Source organism: Myotis myotis, unplaced genomic scaffold (genome assembly GCF_014108235.1).
Source record: "Myotis myotis isolate mMyoMyo1 unplaced genomic scaffold, mMyoMyo1.p scaffold_m19_p_2, whole genome shotgun sequence".
Classification (NCBI taxonomy): domain Eukaryota; kingdom Metazoa; phylum Chordata; class Mammalia; order Chiroptera; family Vespertilionidae; genus Myotis; species Myotis myotis.
The window spans coordinates 209093636-209120154 of NW_023416324.1; the positions used below are offsets into that span (position 1 = coordinate 209093636).

Here is a 26519-nt window from a genome sequence, read left to right on the forward strand (position 1 = left end):
GGTGAGATGAACATTTAACTCGGGGGACTGAGTAAAGCAGACCACCCTCCATACGGTGGGTGGGTGCCGTGGTCTGAACGTGGGTTCCCGAACCACACTCATATGTTGAGGTCCTAACCCCAACATGAAGGTGTGAGGAGGTGAGGCCTTTGGAGCTGACTCCAAACTGAGATCAGTGCCCGAATCAAAGAGGCACCAGCGAACCTTCCACCATGTGAGGACCCACGAGAAGGGCTCCTACCTGACTGTGCTGGCTCCCCGACCCCCCACTTCCAGCCTCCAGCGCCCTGTATGTGGTGCTCTGTTCTAGCAGCCTGATGGGACCGAGACAATGGGCCTCATGCAAGCCACTGAAGGAACCAGGGCTGACCTCGGTGTTCTGCACCACCTGTGGGCTCCAGTGTCCTTGAAATAATCTCTCTCTCTCTCTCTCTCTCTCTCTCTCTCTCTCTCTCTCTCTCATAATGATACTAAGGGGAAGACCCAAATGCTCCCCTAAGGCCCCTGGGGGTGAAGCCTCCTTTTTTCCCTCTTCCTGTCCCTCCTTTTCCTTCCTCTGATTTAGAAGCTCTTGAACTAGATTATTTCCTAAAAACAATAGGATTTATTGGAAGTTTTCCTGCTGTAATGAGCTCTGTGAGTCTAAACGTCTGTTCTTGCTCTCGATATCTTCCCGGTTTGTCACAAAAACATTCCTCCTGAGGGTTTCCTGGAGGATCTCGGAACACTTCTCTAGCCCAGGCATGATGCTAACATGAGGGGAAATGTTTTGATCTTCACGGCAGGTGGTAGAATTCTCAGGCAGGAAGCAGTCCTTGTTTGGGAAATGTTTTGATAAGCTGAAGGCATCGGAGAAGGAGCCGGGAAACTGTCTCTCTGGCCACGCACTCAAGATACGGTGCAGACAGCTCTGCCTGAGACCAAGAGGGCGTCTGGCCTCTGAGAAGGAGGAGAGGAAATTCAGGGAAGCCAGGGGAGGAGTAGGAAGAGAAGAGAGAGAATTTATATATATATATATAGTCCTGTTGGTTTTGTTTCTCTGGAGAGCCCTGAGAAACATTGGTCAATGTGAACCTCGACAGTGGACAGGACAGTCCTGGGCTCTGAGGCAGGTCCTATGTCCAGGGGCTAATTTAGCAAGATCTGCAATGAAACCAAGGGCAGTGCATGGCAGCCCCAGAAACGCAGAGGGGGCCAGGGGACCGGTCATCCAGGCACAGATAAGACCTCCCTGGGGGTCAAGCGGTGGCTATGCCGTGGACGGCTGGCTCCAGGATGCTTCCACTCCAGGAACTGACGCCACAGGGTTCATCCTAATTACTGTCCACTTCCCATCAGAGTGCTCCCAGGAATGCCAGAGCCCCTCGGGACAGCTTTATGCATTCAGTTCGCTCACAGATACCTGGAGATCCCCCTCTAGCTATTTAAACCCCATCCACAGAGCCCCTTTCTGGGACACTCTGAGTTTGGCTGAAAGTGGCCCCTCTGGCTTCCACATCTACACCCAGAGCTTCAAGTCCCCGGCATGAGCACAACTCCTACTTGGTCCCCAGGTCTGCCCAGCTATTCCTCCAGGCCGGGTTCTCTCCCCACTGCCCCCCACTGTGGTCTTTTCCCATTTGTCTCAAAGCTCTGTAATCCTTGCCCTGGCCAGTTTGGCTCAGTGGATAGAGCGTCGGCCTGTGGACTGGAGGGTTCCGGGTTCGATTCTGCTCAAGGGCATGTACCTTGGTTGCAGGCACATCCCCAGTGGGGGTGTGTGCAGGAGGTGGCTGATCGATGTTTCTAACTCTCTATCCCTCTCCTTTCCTCTCCGTAAAAAATCAATAAAATATATTTTAAAAAACAACAACAAAAAACTCTGTAATCCATGCATTAGCTCAGCTGCTTTATGAGGGACATCTTATCACTCTCCCCACTTCACAAGGGGACAATGCAGGCACAGAAGGTTAACTTTCTGAGGTCACACAGCCCCTGAATGGCAGAGTTGGGAGAGGAAGCCAGCATGCACTTCTCCAGTGGGGGATTCTGGGGCTGGCCTTGGTCCCACTCCTGGGGTGCCCCTCCCTCCATGGCAGCTGCACTCCCTGCCACTTCACTGCCTGCTCAGCGCAGTCTTTTCCTCCATCCAGAGTTCCCCACTCCGGTGCGCCTGGCCTTCTGGGTCTGGGGCTGCCCGGGAAGCAGAGCTTGGCTCCTCCCGCACCAGCCTCAGCTCCTGCCAGCTCTACCTGTGGTCCCCTTAAAGGCCTCTCCCCTGCCTCCCACCTGCTTTGGGGCAGTGCCCAGGCTGCACTGAGGGCACTTTCCCTTCTAAGCTCCACAGGGGGGTTCTCCCTCCCCCAAGACCCGCTCCTCCTCAACAGCCCCCGAGATTGTACATGGGATCCACCCCTTCCCATTCAGCATCCCTGAGGTCAAAGCAGGGATTCGTCTGGAAGCGGGGAAGTAAAATGACAGCCTGTCAGTGAAGCCTAACCAATCGGAAAGCTTCCGGATTAGAGGGCGGGGCTGATCGCGGCCAGGTGGGGGAGGGGAGGCGCACCCAGCCCCGTCCTCCTGCCCAGTCTGCGGGAGAACCTGAGGCCGGCCCTCCCCAAACTCTGTCTTCCTTTGCCAGCTGCTGCCACCCATGGGGAGAAGAACCGAGGCCACAGAAATCAGGTCCCCTGCGGCTCCACTGGGACTGACGAGCTGTCCCCGTCCCTCGCCCCTGCCTGCATTTGCTCCAGCTGCGGCCCTGGGCAGATTGGTTTTCTGGCTCCAGGAATGGGGTGAGTCCGGTACTCACACCCGCGCGCCATTTGATGTATGTCCACGCCCTGCGCTCCTAGCCAAATCTTATATTTCCTTCTCCCCCTCCCCCCAGTTCAGATGATATCTGCCCTTCCTGTCCCCCGTCCCTACTCTCCACTCGCCCGGCCGGGTGGAGCCCAGGTTTGAGAACCGCAAGTCCACTCCCTCCTGGCAGCCAGCCCTCTCGTCCAGGCTTGTCATCTGCAGCCTGCGTCCCGTCTCCCAGCAGCTGTGCACTGAATCTGTGGGGTGAGTGACAACGTGCAGAAGGTGGCTGGGGCCAGGGAGGCCCCTTGGCTCCGCCCTCCCCTTCACCTGGCCTCTCCCGCCCCCCAGAGGCGGGCCTCTACCTCTGAATCAGCCTGGGCGCCCAGACACACCCCTCCTGCCTGCTCCACGGGGACCTGGGCCCCAGACCTGAGCTGGGGGCCTTGGATCCCAGGCCCTTCCCGGGGCCTCTGCAGGGAGGGCACCCTGTTCCCTCGTGGCCCCACCTCCCTCACCTCCCTCACCTCAGCGGCACACACCTGGCCCGTGAGGGCGGGAGTGGGGAGCACTGGCCCAGGGGGCCCAGAGGGCTGGGCGGGGAACCGAGCAAAAAACAAGAGGGCCAGGTCTCACCAACGTGGAGGAGCCAAGACCAAGTGGTGTCCACGCGGCGGGCCTTTCAGAGCCTTCGATGTGCAAACGTGTTGCAGGACCGGAGAGCAAAGCTGGGGGGCAGGAGGGGTACACCCAGGGCCTCCCCTCCTTCCATCCATCCATCCATTCATTCCAGGTGTGAGCTCACTTCACCTGAGAGCTGCAGGTACGGGGGGGGGAGGGCGGGGGGAGAGGGGGGCCTAGGGCCGGAACCTGGGGCCGCAGGGGCGGTCTGCGCGACTTCGGGGGGCAGCACTTAGCCTTCCAAGGCCCTTCCACTCGGGCGGCCCTTCCACAGCGCGCACGGCCGCCCTCTCCCTGGTGCCCACTCCCCGCAACTTCCCGGGCACCTGCAGCACCCACGCCCGTGGCCCGGCGCCCACGGGGCCCACTTGAGCGCCTGAAGACGGGTGGCCGAGCTTCCGTTCCGAGGCGCTCCGCCTCAGGCTGGGGCCGTGGGCGGGGCCGTGGGCGGGGCGGGGGCGGGGCCGAGCCCCGTTCGCCTTCCGCGCCAGAAACGGTGTCCAGGCGGGCGCGCAGCACGCAGTCGGAGCCCGGCTCGGCGGAGGCGGAGGCGGCGCGAGGTCCCTGCGCTCCGAGGTCTCCCGCGCTCCGAGGTCTTCGCTTCCACCATGAGGCTAAGAAGGTGAGAGCCATTGGCCGGGCCCTGCGGGAGCCGGGAAAGAAGCGGAGGCGTCACCGTAGGGAGCTGGGTGCCCAGGAGGGACCGACCCAGGGCGCCCCGCCGGGGATCGCGTCCGGGGACGCACTCATCTGGCGGCGGAGCGGCGGGTCCGCGCGGAGGATAGGCAGCCAGGAGCCCGGCGGCATCGGGCAGGGCCGGCACCGGGCATCGGGCAGGGCCGGCACCGGGCATCGGGAAGGGCCGGCACCGGGCATCGGGCAGGGCGGGCGGGTGCGGTTACCTGCTAGTCGGTGGCATCCGCCCAGGGGTGGCATGGGGACCGACGGCAGTGTGTGGGGCGGAGGGCAGTGCGTGGGGCGGAGGGCAGTGCGTGGGTGTGCTAGGAGGCGGGTCCCTGGGAAGGGAAGGGAAAGCGCTCGCTCCCCCCACCCCTGCCTCACTCCTTGCCCCTCCCTCCTGGCCCCAGAGAACTGCCGGGTGGAAGAATGAAGGATATGATACCTCTAGGCCAGCGGTGCCGCCCTGACTCCCAGAACCCATGGGGATTCCCCCTCCCCTATCAGCAGAGCCAAACTGGGAAGGTGGGCCTGGGTGGGGTGGGGGGTTGGGGGGGCAGCTTTGTTCCTAGCTTTTTGCCACAACACCACCTTCAGGGTAGTACGGCTAACAGCCTTTGACTCCCTTGATAAACGGGTGAGGCACCTGGTCCCCAGGTTCCCAGCCACACAGCCCACAAGCCTGCCCACACCCGGGTCCCGCAGCCCAGCCTCCCCAGTCAGACATGTGGGTAGCTTTACAGTGTTCTGTTTGCTCAGAAGAGAAAAAAATCGTCCTAGACTGTCACAGCCACCAGCCACCCTCACCTGGGAACCGTGCCCCTGTCTGTCTGACTCAAGGAGGGTGGGCTGGAGCGGGAGGCAGGGCGGTGACGGGGTGCAGGCAAGGGTGGTGGGCCGTGGGGGGGCGGGTAGTGTTTGACAGCAGGGATCCGAGGACCAGGGGGAGGTACAGAGAGACTCGCATGCAGGCAGCACCCAGAACAAGGCTCACAGGAGCCCAGAGGCCCTGACAGGTGCACGCGTGTGCCTTGGACCCTGAGCACAGACAGGGCGGCCTCGTGAGCACCCGTAGGTGGGCTCCATGGCAGAGAAATGGGGGCCACAGAGGCGTCCTCATAGCTCTGTATTTTAGAAGGCTGCTCTGGCTCAGGAAGACGGTTGGAGGGGTCAAGACTGGAGGTGGTCATCACAGCTGACCCCACAAACAGGAATGGCGGCCCCAATAGGGACAGTGAGAGAGGACAGCCCCACCCGCAGGCTGTGGCCTCCGTGGGGCATGGGGAGCCCCTGGTGGCAAGGGACATGCCTCTATAGAGTCAGACGACAGCTGTCAGGGGTGGGGCAGGGGTCTCTGCCCAGAGCTCAGGGCTCACAGCATCCTGGGAGGTGGTAGGAGGGGGTGGCTGGGTTGAGGGCACCAGGAGCCTGGGAGTCGGGGAGCTTTCACCCCCGCAGCCCAGCTGCCCACCGGCTGGGAGGAGACTCCCGTTTGGTTTCAGAATGAGTTCCTTCCTCAGAGGGTTGTCCTGCAGCTCCCCGACTGCCACTGGGCATCTTAGCTCTTCTCTTTCTCCCCCAAACTAAATGCAGCTCTTGCCATGAATACTGTGGAAGTGCTTTTTTTCTGATTTCATACAATTTCTTGGACCCTGTCCCTGTATGGCTAGGTCACCAGGGTGTCCTAGCTGTGGCCTTGGGAGTGTCTTTCACTACCTTTATCGCACTTTCATCATCGTGTTGGGGTGTTAACATGGGGGCTGGCTGGTTGTGGGGGATGCTGGCCCTTCGGGACTTGCTGCGCTGGGCAGGGAGGGGGCGCCTCCTGCCGCAGGGGCCTGGCTGATGGGCTGGCTGTCAGTGGGTGTGTGACCCACTCCTGCAGTGGGCAGGCGTCTTCACCTTCTGGAAGAAGGGGCCTCACCTGGCTTTCTGGTTCCTTCCCAGTGCTGGCCTGCTCCTCCTGCTGCTCAGCGGCCTGCAAGCCGGTAAGTCCGACAGCCCTCATCGTCCGGAGGCCAGTTCCCAGCCCTTCGGTGTGGGGAGTGGGGCCACGGGGTGCAGGAGTCAGCGGGGGCCTTGCCACAGCCCTTCTTGTTTTTCCAGGGACTCCTGTGAGGTCGCTGGGCCCCAAGCCTGGGTCACGGGTGGGATTGAAAGCCACAGAGGGGTTGCTTGTCTCGACCCTGTAGCTCTTGTTTTATCTGCGTTAGTTGGGTGTAGGCGGAATGCACCGCCTCCCGCGTGTTCCAGTCCTCTGCCCTCCCGAGGAGCTGGGAGCAAGGAACAGGGATGTACCCAGCTCGGGGCGAGGCAGGGCAGAGCGCGGCCACTTCTCAGCCCTCCAAGTGTTGGCACGGATGGGAAAGCCAGTCTGGACACGTCACGTGGGCCTGCCTTGGCGCAGTGCGAGCAGCTTTATAAGTCTGTTGTTAAGAAACTGATGTTTTCTTTTAAATGTCTACATTTTTACAAGACCCTTTCAGTTGAATTAAATATAAGCTCCCAAGAAGCAGCAGTCAGAGCGCAGCCTGGTCCCAGGGGCCACCCCTGCTTCTCCCATCACTGGCCTCTTCCATAGTGACAGGAAGTCAACATTAGGCAATACATCGCAGGAGCTTTCCGCAAATTCTGAATTTTTAAAACATTGCATTCCTATGTGTATCTCAGGAATACATTCCTTTTCTACTGAAATGAGTCAGAATTGGTGTGTGAGAGAGTTCCCCCAAACTTCCGCCCCTCCCCCCAGAGAAACTTCGCAGGCGAGGTAAGAGTCAACCTCATAAAATAAATGCATTTTTTGAATCACTGCAGATAGTCAAGGAAAAGAAGTCAGAGCGATGGTGGGCAGCGACGTTGAGCTCAGCTGCATTTACACCAAAGAAACGAGTTTAGATTTAAATGAACTTTATGTTTATTGGCAAATCACTGATGCTAGCGGCAAGCCAGAACCTGTGACTTACTCCCTGGCCGGGAACAGCTCCACCGGCCATGACAACAACCGGTACAAGGACCGGGCCCAGATGTCACTGGACAGCATGAAGCAGGGCAACTTCTCTCTGCGTCTGTACAACATCACCCCGCAAGACGAGCAGAAGTATGACTGCCTGGTGTTTAGGAAGATGACAGAGCGAATTTTGAATGTTACGGTCACGTTGCACGTGGCAGGTAAGGGCGCTGACGCTGACAGCTGACTTCATCCCAGCCCCTGGCCTGGAGTAAGCATTAAGGAGGCCCATTTTCTGGCTCGTTCACCTGATTGTTTCTATGAAGGAAATCCCAGTCTCAAAGAGCAGCCTTCTGCTTCACTGTGCGTGAAGCTGAGTTGGTTGAAGCATCAACCCGTAAGAAAGTTTTTCATAACCGGAGGCTCCCTGGTCTCACAGAAATACTCCTAATCTTGCCGTCTTTGCCTTGAATGAGCCAACTCAACTCAAACTAGACATTTTAAAAATATATATATATATATATATATTGATTTGAGAGAGGGAGAGAGAGATAGAAACATCAATGATGAGAGAGAATCATTGATCGGCTCCCTTCCCCACCCCCATACTGGGAACCAAGCCCGAAACCCAGGCATGTGCCCTTGTCTGGAATCGAAACCAGAATCGAACCTGGGACCCTTCAGGCTGATGCTCTACCCACTGAGCCAAACCGGGCAGGGCTCAAATTAGATTTTTGAAATAAAATTAGGAAGGAGTTTTGAGATCAGAATTTAGGGAGAAAATGAAAGCCAATCAAGATGCTCAGGGCACTGCTGGTTCAGAGATGGGCGGTTCCTTTCAGCTGACGGCAAGCTCTCCGTGTCACTAGATGCAAGTGGCCGGCCTCTTTGGAATGGGGAGTAGATGACAGCCCCTGCCCGCAGGCTCAGTAACTCCCCTGTTGGAGTGGGAGGGGGTGACCCTTGGGCAGAACAGGGCCAGTGTCCGCTGCCCAGGCCAGAGCCCTGGTCCTGTCTCTCTACCAGGGCCAGGGGCACGGCGGGCCGCCTCCCCTCTAACCTGGCCCTGGGCCCCGACACTGGGTACCCCTCCATTTCCGACCTTCAGAACCTGGCACCCCTCACCTCCGTTTCTCCCCCTGCAGCAAACTACAGCATGCCCGTGGTCAGCGCCCCCACGGCCGCCCCCCAGGACGAGGAGCTCACCTTCACGTGCACGTCCAAGGATGGCTACCCCCGGCCAAACGTGTACTGGATCAACAAGACGGACAACAGCCTGCTGGACGAGGCCCTGCAGAACAGCACCGTCTCTCTGAACGCACAGGGCTTGTACGACGTGGTCAGCGTCCTGAGGATCCGGCGCACCCCCCACGTGAACGTCGGCTGCTGCATTGAGAATGTGCTGCTGCACCAGAACCTGACTGTCAGCAGCCAGAAAGGGAGCGGTAAGGCCCCCCAGGATCTGCATGCCTGCCCCAATCACGGTTCTGAGCCCGGGGTGCTGGGAGATCCTCTCAGGCAGAAGACAAAGCCCCTTTGAGGTGACCCGGCAGCGGCATCAGAAAGGGGTTGGAAGGGAGAGGGGGGAGAGTCAGGTGGAGATGGGCACGGGGCTGGGTGCTCAATGCACACGGCTTGACTTCATCTTCACTCATGGGGCCAGTTTGGTGACCCATTTCACAGAGGAGGGACTGAGGCTCTGAAAGGCTGTGTTACAGATCAGAAGCACCAGGGAGAGGCAGCAACAGTGTCAGGATTGAGGCCCACCCACCTGCACTGCCCCCACCCAGCTTTTTGCTTTTGGGTGTGTGCCCCCTGAGAAGACTACCCTCCCCCCCCATCCCCCCCACCCCCGTGCTAGGGGTCCAGCTGTGCCTGGCTGCTGGCCTGAGGCCTCCCCGTGGAAGGGGCACAGACAGGTGACTCCTTTGTAGAGGCCACGGTCTCTCTCCATCTGTGTCCCTGTCACCGCGTTGAGATGAGAGGTGGAAGGCGAGGTGCGCCTGTGGGCCGTGCCTGCTGCGGGACCTGTGGGGCTCGGTGCACGGGGGAAGCACAGGGCTCCTCGTTCGGGACTTACAAGAACCCGCGATGGTGACCGAAGAGCACTGCCCCAAGCACAGGCCCTCTGGTTCGGTCCTGGGAGCTTGCAGGGGTCTCAGGCCTTGAAGCTGGCCCTGACCTACAGTGTGGGTGAAGCATGTCCCCCGACTGTCTTCCTTCTGTTCTTGCGTTCCTTTCTGTTTCCTTGAGGTCTTCTTCTCCTCATACAGGCCATGTCTTGCAAGTCTGTTTGGGTTCGTTTTTCTTTGCGTAATCCCAGGAATCAGATCACGCCAAAGCCAGTGGCCTTGCCACCACCAAAGGGGGTTCCGAATCCAAACACAAAGATGGCGTCAGGTGTGGTCTTACACACGGTGGCTAGTTTTCCCCGGGTTTCGGTCTTGGGGACTGTTGCCTTCCCAGGGTGAAGGACATCAGTGGCCATTTGCTTCCACTGAAGTAGCCTGTTGGCCGTGAACTTCCTGGTTCGGATACTTACCGTGCCGTTCATGGTGAAGGTTGATCTTCAAGCAGTGAGGGAGGAAAAGAGCCACTTGGATTTTTTTTTTTAAGTCAGCAATAAAGCCGGACAAAGAGTAAATTACGTTAAATGTGAAAAGCCAGGAAGAACCTGTGCTTCCTGCCACCACCCAGGGCTGGGGTTGCACATCCCGGGGCAGGTGGGGAGGAGTGGCACCTGGGAGGGGAAGCCCTTCGGCCACCAGCTTCGTGTCTAAAGGCACCGCGTGATGCTAGGGAAGCGCTTCGGAAGGAGTGCTCCCCGCGTGCCTTCTTCCTCTGAAAGTCGGGGCTGTTTCCCTCTTTCTTGCAGAACCAACCCCGGGAACCACAGTCGGCAACACAGACATCCCAGGCGACGCTGAGGCGGGGAGGTCCAGGACCGTGGTGGCCGCCATCGCGCTGCTGCTGATGGTGGTCGTTGGGGTGGCTGCAGGCTGGTGGTGCAGGAGCCGGTGTCCTGGCCGCCGGGGCTACTACACAGGTACCAGGAGGGGCGCACGTGTAGCTGCTGGCGTTTGTTTATTTGGTGGGAATCGGTGCTTTTGCCTTTCTCAAGATGTTTATAAACTCTGAGAGGAGGTGGTTTTGTCTCAAGTGCAGCTTTAGTGGCGTTAGCATCCCGAGCGAGCACAGCTCCGCCAAAGCTCCCGCGCGTGGATTTGAAGCCCGAGTCTGGGCCCCACGTTCCTGACGCCGTCTCCCAGGGGTGGGGGAGAGGATGGGCTCCGAATCTAGAGGTCAGGATGGAGTTCATTTCTGCGGGAGCCGAGCTGCCCATCGGCCAGGCCGCAGAGGGCGCCCTGAGCCGGGCACAAAGCATCTCAGTGTGCTTCCCACGCTTCCCTCCTACAGAGCAGAGCGTCTGCCCTGAGGGCGGGGTGCCCCCTGGGAGTCTGTTCTCGGCCTAAGCACTTGAGCCATGGGGGGTCTTTAGACCGCCCCCACCCCCCTCCAGGGCCTGCCCTGAGCATTCCTGGTTTGTTCCAACAGGTGCCCAGGCTGCGAGGCCAGAGCAGGGGTTCGCAGGTGAGTTTGCCAGAGGCTCGGGGAGGAAGCGGGCAGGTTCCGTGGGCCTGGGCGGCCTGGCAGCCGCTCCCTCCACGTTCGCCACTCGGCACGAGCGTTACTTGGTGACTGGGGCAGGCACGGGGCCTCTGTGTTCAGACACGGAACCCCAGTGCAGGCACTTTCCCCCGGCCCTGCCGCCAAGTCCTGCCCGCGGGGCCACTTGCTGACACTGCAACATTTCACGTGCACACACAGGGCAGGGAGAGCGAGCAGGATGAGGGCCCCGCACCTCCACCAGCCTCCATTCTCCTTCCTCACTGCCCTACCCTCCCACCCCACCCCTGCAGGGGGCTTAAGTGGGTTCGGACACGGAATTCTTCCTAATAGAACAGTACCTGGTGTTTCCCGGGGAACCGAGCACCCCACAGTCCTGGGAGCAAAGGTCGGTGTGACTCCCACCCCAAGTCGGGAACAGTCTTCACCCACAGTCTCCAATTCCCAGCAGCTGCCGCGGGCTGCGCGTGGCTTTGCAGTCAGACCAGCCCTCACTCGACACCGTAGGCAGACCACTGCGCTGCCTGAGCCCCTCCCTCTACCCGGGGAGCCTGGGGAGCCTGGGCCCGTGGCCCACTGCGGCTGCAGGAGGGGCGCTCCGCCCGCAAGCCAGTGGGGATGACACACCCCTCAGACAGCGCGGGGGGCCTGACCCGAGGCCCGCGGAGCAGCCGCTGCCGGCGAGTAGTCACATCCCTCTCCCTTCTCTTCCCTCCAAGTCCTTCACGTTTGACAAGAACTCACCACCCAGGACGGACCAGGCTCCCGAGAGACGCCACCCGGAGGGACCGCAGAAGGCTGCTGGGGAACTGCCTCCGGCAGGCCGGTGGCCAAGGGCAGCTCAGCCTGCGCCCTTAGCAAGGAGCTTCATGGACAGGAAGCCTCTCTGGCCTGGGGTCCCTTCCCCTGGAAAGACCGCACTTAACCCCAGGGGAGCGGGCGCCCCAGCTTCACTGCCAAACACAGCAGAAAGGGACCCCGAGACGCTCCTTCCCGCCTCCAGCCCTTCTCCGGCTCCCGACGCACGCTGTGGGGCGAGGGGTCTGAGCGACAGGAGGACAGGCCCCGTGTGGACGGAGGAGGGACGGCGCCCGCTCCCCCCCGGGGGCCTGCAGGGTGAGGTGCGGAGGGTGTTTGCGGGCCCCGTGGTTGCCTGTGCACGTGTGCGCGTCCCGCCTGCAGGGAACGGTCAACACGGAGACCCCGGCGTTCGCTTTCCTCTGGGACCCTCCCCGGGGAGCCGCAGCCTCGGGCGTTTGGGTGAAAAGCTTGCTTCCCTCCTGCAAAAGCACAGCCGAGTCCACGCGAAGAAGGTTGCTGCAGGCGCCCACGTGCCGGGCCCCGCGGCAGGAGGCCGTGCCCTGGAGGGACTGAGGACGGCACGGCCCGCGGACACGGCGTGTGGCCGCCAGTCCTTGAGGGGGCGGCGGCATGGAGAGGCTCTCCGCTCGGCAGCCTTCAGAACAGGGATTTCCTCCGAGTGTGGTCTGGGCAGCTCCCTGCACTGCTGCCACGGCCTCTCGCCCGGCCGCCCCTGAGGACCTGCAGGGGGTGATGGAGACCCCGACTCAAACACCGGTTCCTCGAAGCCCACGGCCCCCCGGGGATGCGAGTGGGCAGCGTCCTGGCCTCCCCGGGCAGTGCCCACGTCTGCTGTGGCCTGGAATGAATCTTGCAGTTTGATGTCTCCAGGACGTTCTGCGAAGGAGGCTGCCAGGTGACCCAGGTGTGCACCCCCCCGAAGATGGGGCCTGAGGTCCGCCATGGCCTTCAGCATGAACGCGCCCCAGACTCAGACTTGGGGCAGCAGTGAGGACCGGGCTCCGGGGTGAAGCCGCGTCCCACGCTTGTCACAAGAAGTCCTTGGTGTGTCCTTGTGGCAAAAAGCCCTCGTGTGGCTTTTACGTGAGGGCGACAAGGGCCCACCAGACTTTTCACATGGAAGCATTAGAAGACACGTGTCATCCCTGAAACAGTGACAGAAGGGCCACTAACTGGCATCTGGAGCAAAGCACTGGGTGTGACGCCCACCCTCCGTCCCAGGCCCTGGGGGCCCGGGAGGTGCTGGGGCCGGTGTCCCCCGCGGATGGGGCAGCTGCGAAGAGAAGCTGGTGTCCTTCTCGGAGGCGGTGGCAGGGGGGCCTCCCTCAGGCTTCTCCCAGCACGTGCGGACCTGGGCCTGGGCTCCCTGCCGATTCCTCATCTCGCCGCTGGTCCCGATAACCCTCAGCCACAGCCCGGCAGCCCCCTGCCCCGCCCCGGCCCAGGGAAGGCGACTGGCCTTGGGACCCAGCGCACTTCCGAGTCCTCCAGGCTTGCACTGTACCCCCCACCCCCACTGCCATTTGCTGCCTGTGCTGTAGACCCACTGAGTCCCGTGCTCGACACCTGTTCCCACAAACCCAGTTGGAGAGAAAGAAGAGAAGCTGTGCCGGGGCTTAGTCAGCTCAGCTCCTCCTCACAGCTCATCGGCTCTCGCTCTGGGGGTTCCTGCCCCCCCCCCCCCCAGGGGACGCTGGGCAAGGTCTGGAGACATTTTAGTTGTCTCGCGGGGGGATTGCTACTGGCCTCAGGTGTGGAAGGCAGGGGCGCTGTTTCAAGTCCAAAAACACACAGACGGCCCATCGCAGAGCAGTGTCCCCCCTGAAGGCCGGTGCAAGGGTGAGTCCCTGCCCTCCGGGGCCACTTTCCCGTCCACACTGGGGCTCGGAGGAGGCGTATGGTTAGCAGGGTTAGGCCTGGAGGGTCCAGGTCAGGGCTGTCAGCCTCCCCCCGAGTCCCAGTCGACACCGGGCCCTCTGCCGCATCCTGACCAGGGCGGCCTCCCCTTGGTCTCCAATATCCCAGATCCCCAGCGGTGAGTCTCCTTGGGGATGGCTAATGCTTTCCTCGAATCCATACTGGTCCTGCTCAATCAGGGAGAAGTGCCAAGCGGGGACTTCTGTGAGGGGAGGGTGGGGCAGGCAGCTCCCCACTGTGCAGGGCCCACCCGGGGTCGAGGATCCAGTGGTTTTTAATTAAATGCAAATGGAGTAAGTGCTCCCATCAGAAGACAGGCTGTGGCTGAACGGATAATAAAACAATCTCCTTACATATTCTGTCTATCAGAGACTCACTTCAGATCAAAAGACACACTCAGACTAAAAGTACAAGGATGGGAAAAGATAGAAAAGTAAAAACAAAAAAGCTGGTAGCCATCCTCATGCTGGACAAAACAGACTTTAAAACAAAGGCTATAACAGGAGACAAAGTCCCAGCAATTCCACTTCTGGGTATTTATCCAAAAAGCCCAAAGCCTAAATAAAAAGACATGTACAACCATATGTTCATTGCAGCATTATTTACGAGAGCCAAGATATGGAGATGACCTAAGCCCATCAATAGGTGAATGGATAAAGATGTGCGGAGTGCAGTCCTAGCTGGTTTGGCTCAGTGGCTAGAGGGCCGGTCTGCGGACTGAAGGGCCCTGGGTTTGATTCCAGTCGGGGGCACAATTGTGGGCTCAGTCCCCGGTGGGGGGCATGCAGGAGGCAGCCAATCTATGATTCTCATCATTGATGCTTCTCTCTCCCTCTCCCTCTGTGAAATCAATAAAAATATATATTTTTTAAACAGACGTGGCGCATATACACAATGGAATACGACTCGGCCTTAAGGAAGAATGAAATCTTATCATTTGCAGCCACACGGATGGACCTAAAAGACATTGCGCTGAGTGAAATAAGACAGACAGGGCACGTGTTATGTGATTTCACTGACATGTGCTTCTGAAAAACAAAACGAACCAGCAGACCAGAAGCAACTCAGATACAGAGGACATTTTGACAGTTGCCAGGTGGGAGGGGGGTTGAGGGTGGGGAAAAAAGGTGAAGGGATTAAGCAGTACAAATGGGTGGTTACAGAATAGTCCTGGGCAGTGTAGGGAACACAGTCAATAATACTGGGGCAACTGTGTGTGGTGCCAGGTGGGCATGTCTCACTTCGTAAGCTACATAAATGTCCAATCACTAGGCTGCACACCTGAAATGAACATAATATTATACATCAACTGTAACTGAAAAGTAAAACATTAAAATTGTAAAAACCATTTTCTAAAAAGAAGGTGGGAGGGGTGTGGATAGGCTCGAACCTGTGTGATGCGCAGCATCCGAGGGGCCCAGCGTCTCCGAACAGGCCTGGCCATGAAGTGGGCACGTGAGGTCTGGTGTGTCCAGACCTCGAAGATACAGCAATTCCTGCCGTGAAAGTGGTGTGGTCTGTGGAGGGGACCCCAGGCCGTGGCAACCACTGGGAAAGGCTGGAGGCGCCCCTGTGGGGGGACGGCAGGCCCGGCGAGGCACAGGCCGGAGGGCAGCACTGCCATCGCCAGGGACGTGGGGGTCTCCGGTTCTGCTCAGCTGCCGGGAACCTGGCACCTGAGCCCGCCAGGGACTTTCCACGCTGCCCTCAGCGCTGAACGTGCAGGGCTCTTTGCAAAAAGGGGTCCAGCATCTCACACGTCCGGAAACGTTCCATTTGTCCCCGTGTCTGCGTCATAAACCTGACTTTTGTTTTTATAACTGATTGGGTTCTCTATTCATCTTCCAATACACCCTCCAAACGTGAAAAAGAAAAACTTACTGTGAGACTAAGCAGACCCATTTGGGAAGGACGAGAGTTCACGGCACCATCTATATTTAATGTGTCCCCGCGGGGTCAGGCGGGGATGTGGTGTCGGAGGGGAAGGGCCCGAGCCAGTGGGGTCGGTGGCCTGGGGGTCAGGGGCCGTGGGAGAGCCTGCAGTCTGTGCTTCCAGGACCGTGAAATCTCACAACTGGGAGGGGTTGTGTATAAACATTACGTCTCCGTGGGACACATCCAGGAGTGCCTTCCCTCTACAAGCTACAAGCACCAAGTAAAAACTAGTAGTAACAGGCAGCGGTCAAGGACACGGAAAGAATTGTGAATTTGAGGGCCCAGGCCTGGGCAGGCTACTGGCTGTAGACAAGAGACCCACAGACAGAAGGGGCCTCACAGTCAGAGGGAGACCCCACACACAGCAAGAGGGACCCATAGAGGGGCACTATATTCAGAAGGAGACCCACAGTCAGAGGGTGACCTGCGGTGCATCGAGGAGGAGATGGACCTGGGATCGCTCCATCGAGAAGGGTCATGGCCCGAGTCAGCATTCGTGAATCGGCTCCTGGGCATTCCGGCACAGGCTTCCCGGAGGCCCCTGCCAGCTGGTGTCCTGGCCCTAGAGTGGCCCCCTCGTCCTGGGGAGACCTGGGCCTGCCCCCGGGGGAGTGAGTTCTGTGTGAGTGATTGCTTCCGGGAGGGTTCTGGGTTTTGGGGACCACTGTTTGAGCCCCAGGACAGATGTGGGGGGTCATGGGGGTTGCTCCACAATAGGCTTTAAGCATCATGCACCTCTGCGTGGCCAGGGCATGGGCGACGCCACTGAGGGCAGGCCAGCAGCGCCAGGTCCCTCCTGGGCCCCGCTGTGGTCCTGCAGAGGAAGTGTGCCTGCCCAAGGGGGGCTGTCCAGGGCCACCAGCAGGTCAGGACGGCAGCCAAGCTCCAGGGCCGGTCCCCATCAGGCCACAGGGGCGTCTGAGCCCTGCCCATGTCAGCAGGTGAGGTTTAGCAGGGCCACGGGTGAGTGAGGGAGGGACGAAGCAGCCGTGTAGGTTAAGTTTTACACAGGAAATCATGGTGAACCGAAGAGTATGATGAGGTAATACATGAGCTAGTTTTAAAACTCTTTGCATTAAATTCCAAAAAGCCCGCAATATTTTTTCTGGAAAAACTCCAGACTCACTGCTCTAGGCTCTCTGGCCCATCTCCATGAAGTGGAGGTTGGGCTTCTCACCCCAACAAGAACAGCTTAGGGCAGTGATGCGAACCTTTTGGGCTCGGCGTGTCAGCATTTTGAAAAACCCTAACTTAACTCTGGTGCCGTGTCACAGATAGAAATTTTTTGATATTTGCAACCATAGTAAAACAAAAACTTATATTTTCGGTATTTATTTTATATATTTAAATGCCATTTAACAAAGAAAAATCAACCAAAAAAATGAGTTCACGTGTCACCTCTGACACGTGTGTCATAGGTTCACCATCACTGGCTTAGGGGTTGCACCCCAACCAGGGCCTCTGTCCCGGGGCCACTCCCAGCCCCGTCCTTCCCTAGTAGTTGGGACGGGTCTCCCCCAGCTCCCTGGCGAGAGGTCAGGCTGTGCCCGGTGAAGGTCTCCATCTGCGGGCGCTCACCACTGAGCCTGTCACGCTCTGTCACTTGTGGGCCCAACACCCCCGGCCTTGAAAACAAACCCCTGCATTTAGCCTGTGTGTCTTCCTACAGCCGCAGCGTGCATGGCCTGCATTTGCATGGCCTGCATTTGCATGACGCAGCAGAAGTCGCAGCTCACTGGGCGTCCACAGTAACATTGTCATGCCATTGCCCCTTCCCAGGGGCCTGGAGCTGAGCAGAACCTACCAGCCCACCTCTGTGGATGGCAGCATTTCCTGACCCCATATATGGGCTTCCTTTCACGGCAACAGAATGAGGTCCCTGTGATTTACTGAGAGAAGACAGGGCTCAGGGGCTTGTGACCCGGAGCGTACCTGGCTGAGCCAAGCAAGGCACCCAGGGCGCAAAGCCTAGGGCAACGCTCCCTCCAGGGGCCGAGCCTGCACTTGGACCTGCCAGCTGGTCCTCCGTCAGCTGGCTCTCGGAGGGGGGCACCACACTCCCTTCACCTTTGGTCTGGCCCTGCCTGTCCGAGGCCGTGGGAAACAGTGACTACATATTTAGGAATTTTGCATAATACCCTGTAGGTTTTTCTGTGTTGTGAAAATGGCAAGATTTCACTTTTTATGGCTGAGTAATATTCCATTGTGTATTGATCCCACATCTTTGTCCGTTCGTCTACCAGTGGGTACCTAGGTTGTTGCCATATCTTGGCCATTGTAAATAACGCTGCAATGAACATGGGGGTCCATTTATGTTTTCACATACGTTTTCCTTTTCTTTGGCTATGTACCCAGAAGGGGGGCTCCTGAGTGGTATGGCAGCTCTGGTTTTAACTTTCTGAGGCGCCTCCCTGCTGTTTTCCATGGCAGCTGCGCCAATTACAGGAGGGCTCCCCTTCTCCACACCCTCCCGTGCTCAGCATTTGTTGACTTTCTGATGACAGTCACGCTAACAGGTGTGGGGTGCCACCTCACTGTGGTTGTGATTTGCATCTCCCTGAGGGTGAGTGCTGTTGAGCATCTTTGCGTGTGCCTGTTGGCGGCGTCTCTACGTCCTCTTTGGAGAAATGTGTCGTGTTACGTGAAATAAGTCAGAGAAAGACAAATACTGTACGATCTTACTTATGTGTGGGCTCAAAGAAACGAAAGAAAATAGGAGCAAACTCAGAGATACAGAGAACAATCGATGGTTGCCAGACGGAGGGGTTGAGTGAAATGGGAAGGGACTGAGAATTACCAATCGCCAGTTATAAGCAGTCACGGGAGGCAACGTGTCAGCACAGGGAACAGCCAGTGACATGTAATCACTATGTGTGGTGCCAGGTGGGCACCAGTCATCGGGTGACCCCTTTGTAAGGCATATAAATGTCCAATCACTATGTTGTACAACTGAAACGAACAGATATTATATGTCAACTATAATGAAAAGCCAATTGTCTAAAAATCTGGGAATTTTGCAGGCAGTTGTGAAAGGGCCGGTAGCTTGCGCAGGCTGTGGGGGGAGTCAGGGGCATCCACCCAACAGGAGTTGGCACGCAGGTGGGCGGGCTGGGCGCACGGCTCAGTCCCGTCCCGGAGAACCAAGGTACCAGCAACATTCCACCATGGTCTCTGACACCCAACTCTTAGCCCAGGATGCTCCCCAAATTATTTACCTGGACCTGTGCATTTCCTGTCCAAATCCTACCTGCTGAAGGGCCGTTCTGTCCGAAAAGTCCTCAGACCAAGTTGGCCAGAGGCCTTTTCCCCCAAATAACAACCCTTTCCATGGGGCAGCCCTTTACCTGCAAACTTGTCAGGAAGGCACTGGCAGTGTCTGTTCTTAAATGACGGTTCAATGACTAATTTCAATAGGACGGCACCTGAATGCAGACCCCTGGGTGGGATGGGGGCCTCTCCGCTCACACGCTCTCCCCAGGGAAGCCGACTGCGTCACCCCCTCCCTCTACCCCCCGCACATTATTAGCTCAAGAAATAGTTCTCGGCTCCTGGACATAGTGTTTTTGTGGTTTGATTTATAGCAGTTCCTTTGACAAAGGGAATTTCCATCAGTTCGTTTAGAAAATTTTTGTTAACGGCTTCTATTTTTAACACTCTCAGCTGAGGTCCCCAGCTTGCCTTTGTGAGGTCCAAGGTCCAAGAGATGCCCCTTCTCACGAATCAGTTCTGTCACAGCACTCGGTGCTGCGCCGTGGTGGCTTCCTGTTCAGTCATTCGTTCCTCCATCGAGCATTCCTCCATCCGACACTCACCCAGCACTCATCTGACACTCATTCATCCCTCCAGCGTTCACTCATTCATTCGTTCCTTCATCCAGCATTCCTCCATCTGACACTCACCCAGCACTCATTCATTCCTCCAGCGTTCACTCAGTCATTCATTCCTCCATCCAGCATGCTTCTATCCAACACTCACCCAGCGCTCATCTGACACTCATTCATTCCTCCAGCGTTCACTCAGTCATTCATTCCTTCTTCCAACATGCGCCCCCAGGAGGGCAGGATTGTTCCCCGAATGCCAAGTGCTGGGGCTGTGGCAGGAACTGTGTCCCAGGCACAGGGATGTTGGTGAACTTCACAGAAGACAGGGAAACGAGACACTGTCAGAGCGGCCAGGGTTCCGGAAGAGGATGAAAGGGGTGAGCTTCCTGAGGAGGTGACATGCGTCCACATCTATTCCCCTGCACCGTTCGTTCATTCACTCATTCACTCATTCACTCATTCACTCATTCACTCATTCACTCTGGGCACAGGACGTGCAGGCCTCCCACTGCACAGCAGTGACCGACTGAAGACTCGACACCAGCTCAGTCATCGCTGGGTCCCAGGGTAGACTCGGGCTGACAGCCGGGCTGACGGAGAAACCAGATCGCTCTCCCACGGTCGATGGGCAGGCCTGCGGAGGGGGACCGTTGAGGACTGGTCTTGCCCAGTGGGGAGCAGGACTGGAGGCCCCCGGCCCATTCCCCACGGTAGGGTGGTCTTGGGGTTGGGGGTTTCTTTCAAAAGTTAGGACATATTGTGGGTCAGTAAGGACGCTCACTCACTGATGGCGAATGCTCCCTGCTTCCCCGCCTCGTGCCCACTCCCCACCCCACCCCCCCGCTAACCCCCCCCCCCCCCCCCCCCCCGCCATGTGTTACTGTGCCCAGTCAGATCCTCAGCTGCTCTCCAACGAGGCTCTTCCTGCCACAGGGTCCTGGGTTGGGCCTCATCCCTGCCTCCCTGGTCCAGCCTCATGCTTCATGAATCTTCCAGCCACGTGGGGTGTTATGGGCCCCCCAAACTTGCAGGGTTCCACGCCTCCTGCAAGACAAGACCTGCCTTTGAGCCCCACGTGGCCGCCAGTGCCCATGCTCCCTCCACCCCACTCCACGGGCGTGGGCCATCCCGGGCCCTCCGAGGAGCCTGATCTCACCCACCACGACTTCCCACCAAGGTGTCCCCTCGCTGCCCTGCCTCTCCCTCCTGCAGCCACCCAGTGCCCAGGTGCCTCAGGATCCCCAGAAGCCCCATCTCCCTGACAAAGCCTTCTCCGTGGCTCCGCGGCAATGGTATGACAGGACCCCCCCTACCCTGCCACCTGCACAGGAGTCAGAGTGACAATCTGGGCCCAGGGGTCACTCAGCACTGCCAGCCTTCAGCGGTGGGGTGTGAGAAGCAGATGAGGTACTGACCTAGCTCTGCCCGCACCAGTGACATGGGCGTCGCCGCCCTTACCCTCTGAGGTTCACTCTGACACGTGGTGTGTCCCAGGAGAGAGGTCGGAATGACACCAGAGGGGCCAGCAAGATGGGGTCGGGCCAAGAGCAGCTTCTCAGGGCCGGGAGCGGGGGGACGTGGACGTGGATGGAGGGCCCACTGTGCCAGGCTAAAGGGAGGAAAGGTGGGTTCGTGGGAGCCCTGCTAGAGAGAGTGGGTCACAGACGGCGGGAGATGGGGGTCACTTCACAGACAGGCAGCGACACGTCCGCCCACAAGCCTAACGCAGGCTCCGACCGCAGCCAGAGTGGCCTAAGCAGGGCTTCTCCCCAGCACATGGACATCTGTCCACTTACTCTGTCCTGGGCCTGCAGTGTGCTGGCCTCCACTCTCTACGGGCCGGCAGCACCTGCCGCGCAGTGACAACCCAAATGTCTCCAGACTTTGCAGATCAAAATCATCCCAGGTGAGGAGCCTGGTGCAGACCCAGCTGCGTCCCCAGAGAATGACTGTGTCCGTTCTGCCTGCCCCTGAGGGTCTGAGTCACCGGCCAGGCCACTGGTCGTGGTTCTGGTGGTTCTTGACCCTGAGACAGTATCAGGGACGAACACAGTGAATGAACAAATGAAGGAAAGGATGAACGGACCAACCAGCACACGAACAAACGACCGAGGGAGGCAGGGAGCGCTCTCCGGGCGGCACGGCTGCGCCTGTGTGCTGTCCTTCACCACAGAGGCCCGTCCGAGCCCTGGAGGTGAAGTCACTTTGGAAAACCCCTTCAGGAACGTCTAGAAGAAGAGCAGGTGTGCAGTTTGAGGGCAGGAAATAGCAAACAGGTGCTACATGAGTGGCCGGCAGGCAGCCACCTGCAGGCCCTGCGAAACAGGATCCCTCTGCCAGACGGGGGCCGAGGTGGTGGTGGCTGGTCCCCCGTGACCCTGTACACCTGCTGGGCCTCCGTGTCCCACGGACTCAGTGACTCTGCTCCTGGCCTCAGGTGGCTGTCTGTGTAGTGGGCATGGCCCCCAGGCCTGCAGCTGGGGGTGAGTGGGGAGGGACAGGACAGAGGGCACAAGTGACTGCCCGGGGTCTCCCTGAGGCCCACAGAGTGATTTTGAGCCCAGCTCCACTGACACCCTGTAGAATTACTATTATTGCCTTTGCTGTTGTTGTCAGGGCCATTACTGATTTCAGCAGCTCGGGGCTGGGGTGCTGGCAGCTGAGTGTGGGGAGAGGGAAGGAGCCAGGTGGGAGGCAGGAGGGGAGGAGGCTGGTGGCCGTGCTGGGACAGGAATGTAGGGAGCTCGCCTCCAGCTGCCTGGAGAGGGCCCAGCTGGCAGGCCCAGGCCCAGGCCCCCAGCTGACTTCCCTGCACTAGGGGGTCCCAGGGGAGCAGCAGAACCACCCCACCAGGTTCAGGCCGGGACGCAGACTGGCCATCGGCCCCGCATCGCCCTGGTGTGGAGGCCCTGGGTGGGCCCAGGCCCTGCCCTGTGACCTCACTGGTGGGCTGTCACATCAGGAAAGCCCCCATCTCCTGCCACCGGCACCCCGGATGCACTGGTCCCCGGTGCTTCCTGAGGCTCCCGTGCGTGTCTCCTCCTCGCGGCCACATCCGGGGCCTCGCCAGACCCGAGAGACTGCTGGCAGGGTCCACTTCCGTCCGGTTTCAGGCTGGTGCGTCTCATGGGGTTAAAACCATTTCCCCACGAGCATTTGAACTTATTATTTTCTTAAGTCACGAGTGAATCACATCTGCCACAAGCACTTGGATCAGCCCAGAGAGACTGACTACCCAGAAGTTTCTATTCGCAATCCCTAAACTTCACGTGCGAAGATAACCTTCCCCAGGAAGAAATCAGGACTCAGACGGACGTAAAGTGAATTCACGCATATGAATGTGTCAGCTCGTTCCCAGTGAGGGGACAGTCGGTGTCCCGGCCGGTTCACAGGAGCAGAGAAGAAAGCACAGACGCACACGCGTGAAGGAACAGGGACTCGGATTCAAACACGGTGGAGCTGGCTTCCCGGGGCCGGGGCGGGGGCTGACGGCCCCCACGGTCAGGATGAATCTGCAGGTTCTAGTCCTTTCCTGGCGCTGCTGGGACCAAGTACACGGACCGACAGAGCAGCTTAAAATAAGAGACGGGAGCTCTCCCTGCCCTGAGACTGAGTGCCGGCTGGTGCCATCGGAGGCACTGGGGGGCCTGCCTGCCTCTTCCCAGCGCCCCGTGCTGCCAGCCTCCGCCCCCCAACCTCTGCCTCCACCTCGACGGCTTTTCCTCCGTCCTGTGCTCACATCGCCTTCCTCTTTAAGTGCACAAGGAACTGAACTTCAGCCCCACCCTCAATCCAGAACAATTTCATGCCGAGGTCCTCAAATGAATGACATCTGCAAAGACTCTGATTTCCAAAGGAGGTCACACCCATGGGGAGGAGGGTGGGGGCGTGGACATATCCCCTTGGGGGCCACTCTTCAACCCGCTGTCTGTAAGCGAGAAACAGCTGCATTGCTGTCAGTTATCCGTAACGTGCAGAGCAAGAAGTGTTCACAGGCAATCGAGGCTAGAACCGGAAACCCTAGGAGGCAGTGCAGGGAAGACACCCTGTCATCTTTGGAACCTTGCTTCTTACTCCGAATTTCCGTGCACTGAGGTCTCAGAAATCATCTCCAGACTCTGGGTGACAGCCGGTCTTTTACCCTCACTGGCCTGAGAGCTGCAGGCACGGGACAGGGGACCTGGTGCGCTGTGTAATGACAGGGCTTCTGAGGCCTGGGGCTGAGTGGGGGGCTGGGATTTGGGCGGCCTCGGTGTGTGGGGTGGAGTGGGGGGTGGGATGGAACCTTGGGAAGGACCTGCACTGAGAGCCCAGGCCTCTCTGCTTACTCCTTCTCTCCCAGCCTTCGCCCTTCTCCTCCTTCCCTGCATCTGTCCCCCAACACCTAAGACTGCAGGCATCACCCATCTGCAAAGGCCAAACCACCACCAGGAAACCCCAATCTCTGCCCTCCCCTCCTCCCCTTTCACACGCCTTCACTTGCAGAAGGTCTGAGGCCCCAGGGCCTTTGCACTTGCCTATCCCTCTCCCAACACTCTTCCTCAGGTACCTGAGGGCACACCCTCCTCCCTCTAGTTGGTCTCTGCTCTGAGAGGCCCCTACCCCCTCACAGTGGGACACACACACACACACACACACACACACACACACAGCTGGCATTTGCCTCAGGCCTCGAGCTCCACATAGGACCCTGTCTTCTCCACCCTGCGTCTCCAGTGCCTGACCACAGCCATGACCATCAACACCATAAGCTCAGCAAAGGACACCTGTCGATGGATGAGGGGTGAGCCCTCGCTCCTCCAGCCTGGGGGAGAAATGGCTCCTCCTTGTCCCCCATCCCGGGCCCATTTCAAGGGCAGACCTGCTGGCCTCACTCCCTATCTGGGTGGGCCCTGGGGCGAGTGATGTCTGGGTCCCCTCTCCCTGGGGACACAGCCAGCAGGGTCTGGGAGGGAACAAGGCTGGGTGGGGGTGCTGGTTGGGGTGGAGCAGGACCAGCGGAGGGACCACAGGAGAGGGCAGCGGTTTCAGGGTGCTGGGACCTGCTCTGATGGCCATGACCTAGCGGGTGCCCACTGGACTCACCCTGGTCCTGGGGCACCTTCCATCCTGTAGGTGCTCTGGAGCCAGAAACCCACCTTTCACACAAAATAACCAGCTGCCCAGACCTGGGCTGGGAGCGTGCTCTTTCTCACGGCTATGAAATCTTCCTGTCTGCTTCATAGGCCATGGTGGGAAGGTTTGTTTTCTTGTAAGAAGCAGTAGGGATGCTAACAGTTACACCCCAGTTGCCACAATAACCAGCATTCCTAGGGAATTTCGCATTCTGGGGGCGGCGGGGGGAGAGGGGGGCAGTGGGACTTGGCTTCACCCCCACCAACAAGCTCAGCTGTTGTGCTGACTGCGATATCACTCCCAGCTCTGCAAGGGTACTGGTGGCTTTGGGGAGCACCTTGGAAGTTGGGGAGCTTCCTTGAGGTGTCAAGGGCTCCCCAACAGCTCCCTGTGGCCAAGCACCCTGCACTGTGGTAGCTACATTTTCTGGGGCTTCAGGAACCCCAGCGATGTGGGGGCAGATGGAAAGGAAAGGGGCTCTCCCCGCCCCCCACCCCGTGCAAACGCCTTCCTGGCTCAAGTCCCAAGGTCTGTCTCTTGCTGGAGTGGCCACTCCACCGCAGGGGACGTCGGCTGGAGCCCGGTTTCTTGGACACGGGGAAGCCAGCTGTCTGGGCTCGGACGGGTGTGTTTATGGTGCGGCTGCCAGCAAGAGCACAATGTTGAAACATCCTTCTTAATGCAGCTGCAATGAAAGTTATCGGAGGTGGTGAGACAAATATCCGCGTCAAGTTCTGGACGGAGGCCACACTCCATTTGCTAAGATGGATGGGCAGCTGTGTACGGGGACGCAACTTAAATGATAATGAGTTCTTGTTTTCATTCGGCTTTTTTCTTGTCATCTTATTTCACAAGTGTTCCCGTTCCCATGCTGCTCCCGCATATTTTATGGAAATTTTTATAATAGTTTGTGCATTCTCTTCCTGCAGCGGCTGGAATAAATCACCACAGTTTAGAGGCTTACAACAACACAAGTTTATTACCCATGGTTCTGGAGGTCGGAAGTTCTCAGTCGGTCCCCAGGGCTCCTTCTGGAGGGCGGGGAGGGGAGCCGTGTCCTGCCGCCCACCTTCCTTGGCTACTGGCCTCTCCCTTGGTCTTCAGAGCAACAGGCTACCATTTCCTCCCTCTCTGGCCTCTGCTCCCGTCACTGCATCTTCTCTCTCTGACCTTCCTGCCCCTTTCTCTGTGGATCACCTCCCATCTCAGGACCCTTAAACTCATCCCATGTGCAAAGTCCCTTAACCCGTAAGGTCACATTTTCACAGGTTCTGGGGTTAGAACTCAGACCCCTGGGGCCATCGTTCAGCCTCGTTCAACTAGATTCCACAGCAAAGTTCTTCCGTTAATCAGGAAAGTAATCGACGATGAGAAATATAAAGGGCAGCAGCAGCAAACCTCAGGAAAGAGCTACCAGTGGGCATCTCTGGGGGACACAGACAGCTTTTCTCAATGAGCTCTTCAGATTACAATTTTATTTTCTTTTTGTTTAAACTAAGTGCAGTTACTACTTAGTGACATTTCTTCAATTAAAAAAGAAAAAAGAATGTTACGTCCATCCCCAGATATTGGCAGTGGGTGGCGGAGTTGTGCCAAGGGCCAGGAGAACCTGGGGCCAGGACAGAGGGGCTCTGGGCTGTGGCCTTCCCACGGGGGACAGGGGAGGGGGGAGGGGGGGGGAGGGGGGAGGGGCAGAAGCACCTCACATTTTCCAGGGGCAGAGCTTCAGCTCCCACATGTTCCTTTCTGGAGACGACTTTCAGGGGGTCCCTGGCCCAGTCCCTGCTCTTGGGCCCACGCCCGGGCACCGTGGCCAGAGAGCCAGACCCAGGTGGCGGGTGGGGGTGGGGGAGCCCCTGAGTCACAGCACAGAGAACAAGGCACAAACCCTAACTCCACGGCGCAGAGCCCGACCTCCTCAGCTGCTCCCAACACCCCTCTGGGGGGACGACAGCGGGCCAGCTGAACGCTGCGGGCCGGTGCTCCTGACGCCGCAAGCGTGGGCGTGCTGACTTCCTGCAGGGCCACGGCGTCACGCCGCCTGGACACAGATCACGTGGCACACACTCTGCCCACCGAGGGAAGGCGCCCCCCTCCCCGGCCGCAGCGTCCTGAGGGTGCTGCTAAATGCCCAGGCGCTGGGCTCTGTGGTGAACGGACAGCATGTTAGCCTGGATGACACTCGATTCTCATGT

At 58.7% G+C, this 26519-nt stretch overlaps 1 protein-coding gene and 1 long non-coding RNA gene across 11 annotated transcripts; both read left to right on the forward strand.

Annotated features, from left to right (window-relative positions):
- Window positions 1-2515: 2515 nt before the first annotated feature.
- LOC118675958 lies at window positions 2516-3612 on the forward strand. The gene is made up of 3 exons (XR_004973984.1): window positions 2516-2774; window positions 2870-3045; window positions 3575-3612. It is a non-coding gene; the product is annotated as an uncharacterized LOC118675958 (long non-coding RNA).
- A 319-nt stretch (window positions 3613-3931) lies between these two features.
- ICOSLG (inducible T cell costimulator ligand) lies at window positions 3932-25557 on the forward strand. 10 transcript variants are annotated; one of them, XM_036349033.1, is made up of 7 exons: window positions 3932-4084; window positions 6088-6128; window positions 6955-7308; window positions 8233-8532; window positions 9963-10133; window positions 10643-10678; window positions 25010-25557. In XM_036349033.1, exons 1-7 carry the CDS (start codon window positions 4071-4073, stop codon window positions 25540-25542), a joined length of 1449 nt encoding a protein of 482 aa, XP_036204926.1. In that variant the 5' UTR covers window positions 3932-4070; the 3' UTR covers window positions 25543-25557. The 10 variants fall into 10 exon arrangements, with proteins under 10 accessions (XP_036204926.1, XP_036204927.1, XP_036204929.1 ...); XM_036349036.1 differs by lacking the exon at window positions 25010-25557 and adding an exon at window positions 11163-11427 and having other exon boundaries at window positions 3934-4084; XM_036349038.1 differs by lacking the exon at window positions 25010-25557 and adding an exon at window positions 14330-14801 and having other exon boundaries at window positions 3935-4084.
- The last annotated feature ends 962 nt before the right edge of the window (window positions 25558-26519 follow it).

Coding starts and splice junctions, on each gene's coding strand:
- ICOSLG (XM_036349033.1), top strand. Junction 8,533..9,962: donor CAGCAGCCAGAAAGGGAGCG/GTAAGGCCCCCC, acceptor TCTTTCTTGCAG/AACCAACCCCGGGAACCACA. Junction 10,679..25,009: donor GCCAGAGCAGGGGTTCGCAG/GTGAGTTTGCCA, acceptor TTCTTAATGCAG/CTGCAATGAAAGTTATCGGA.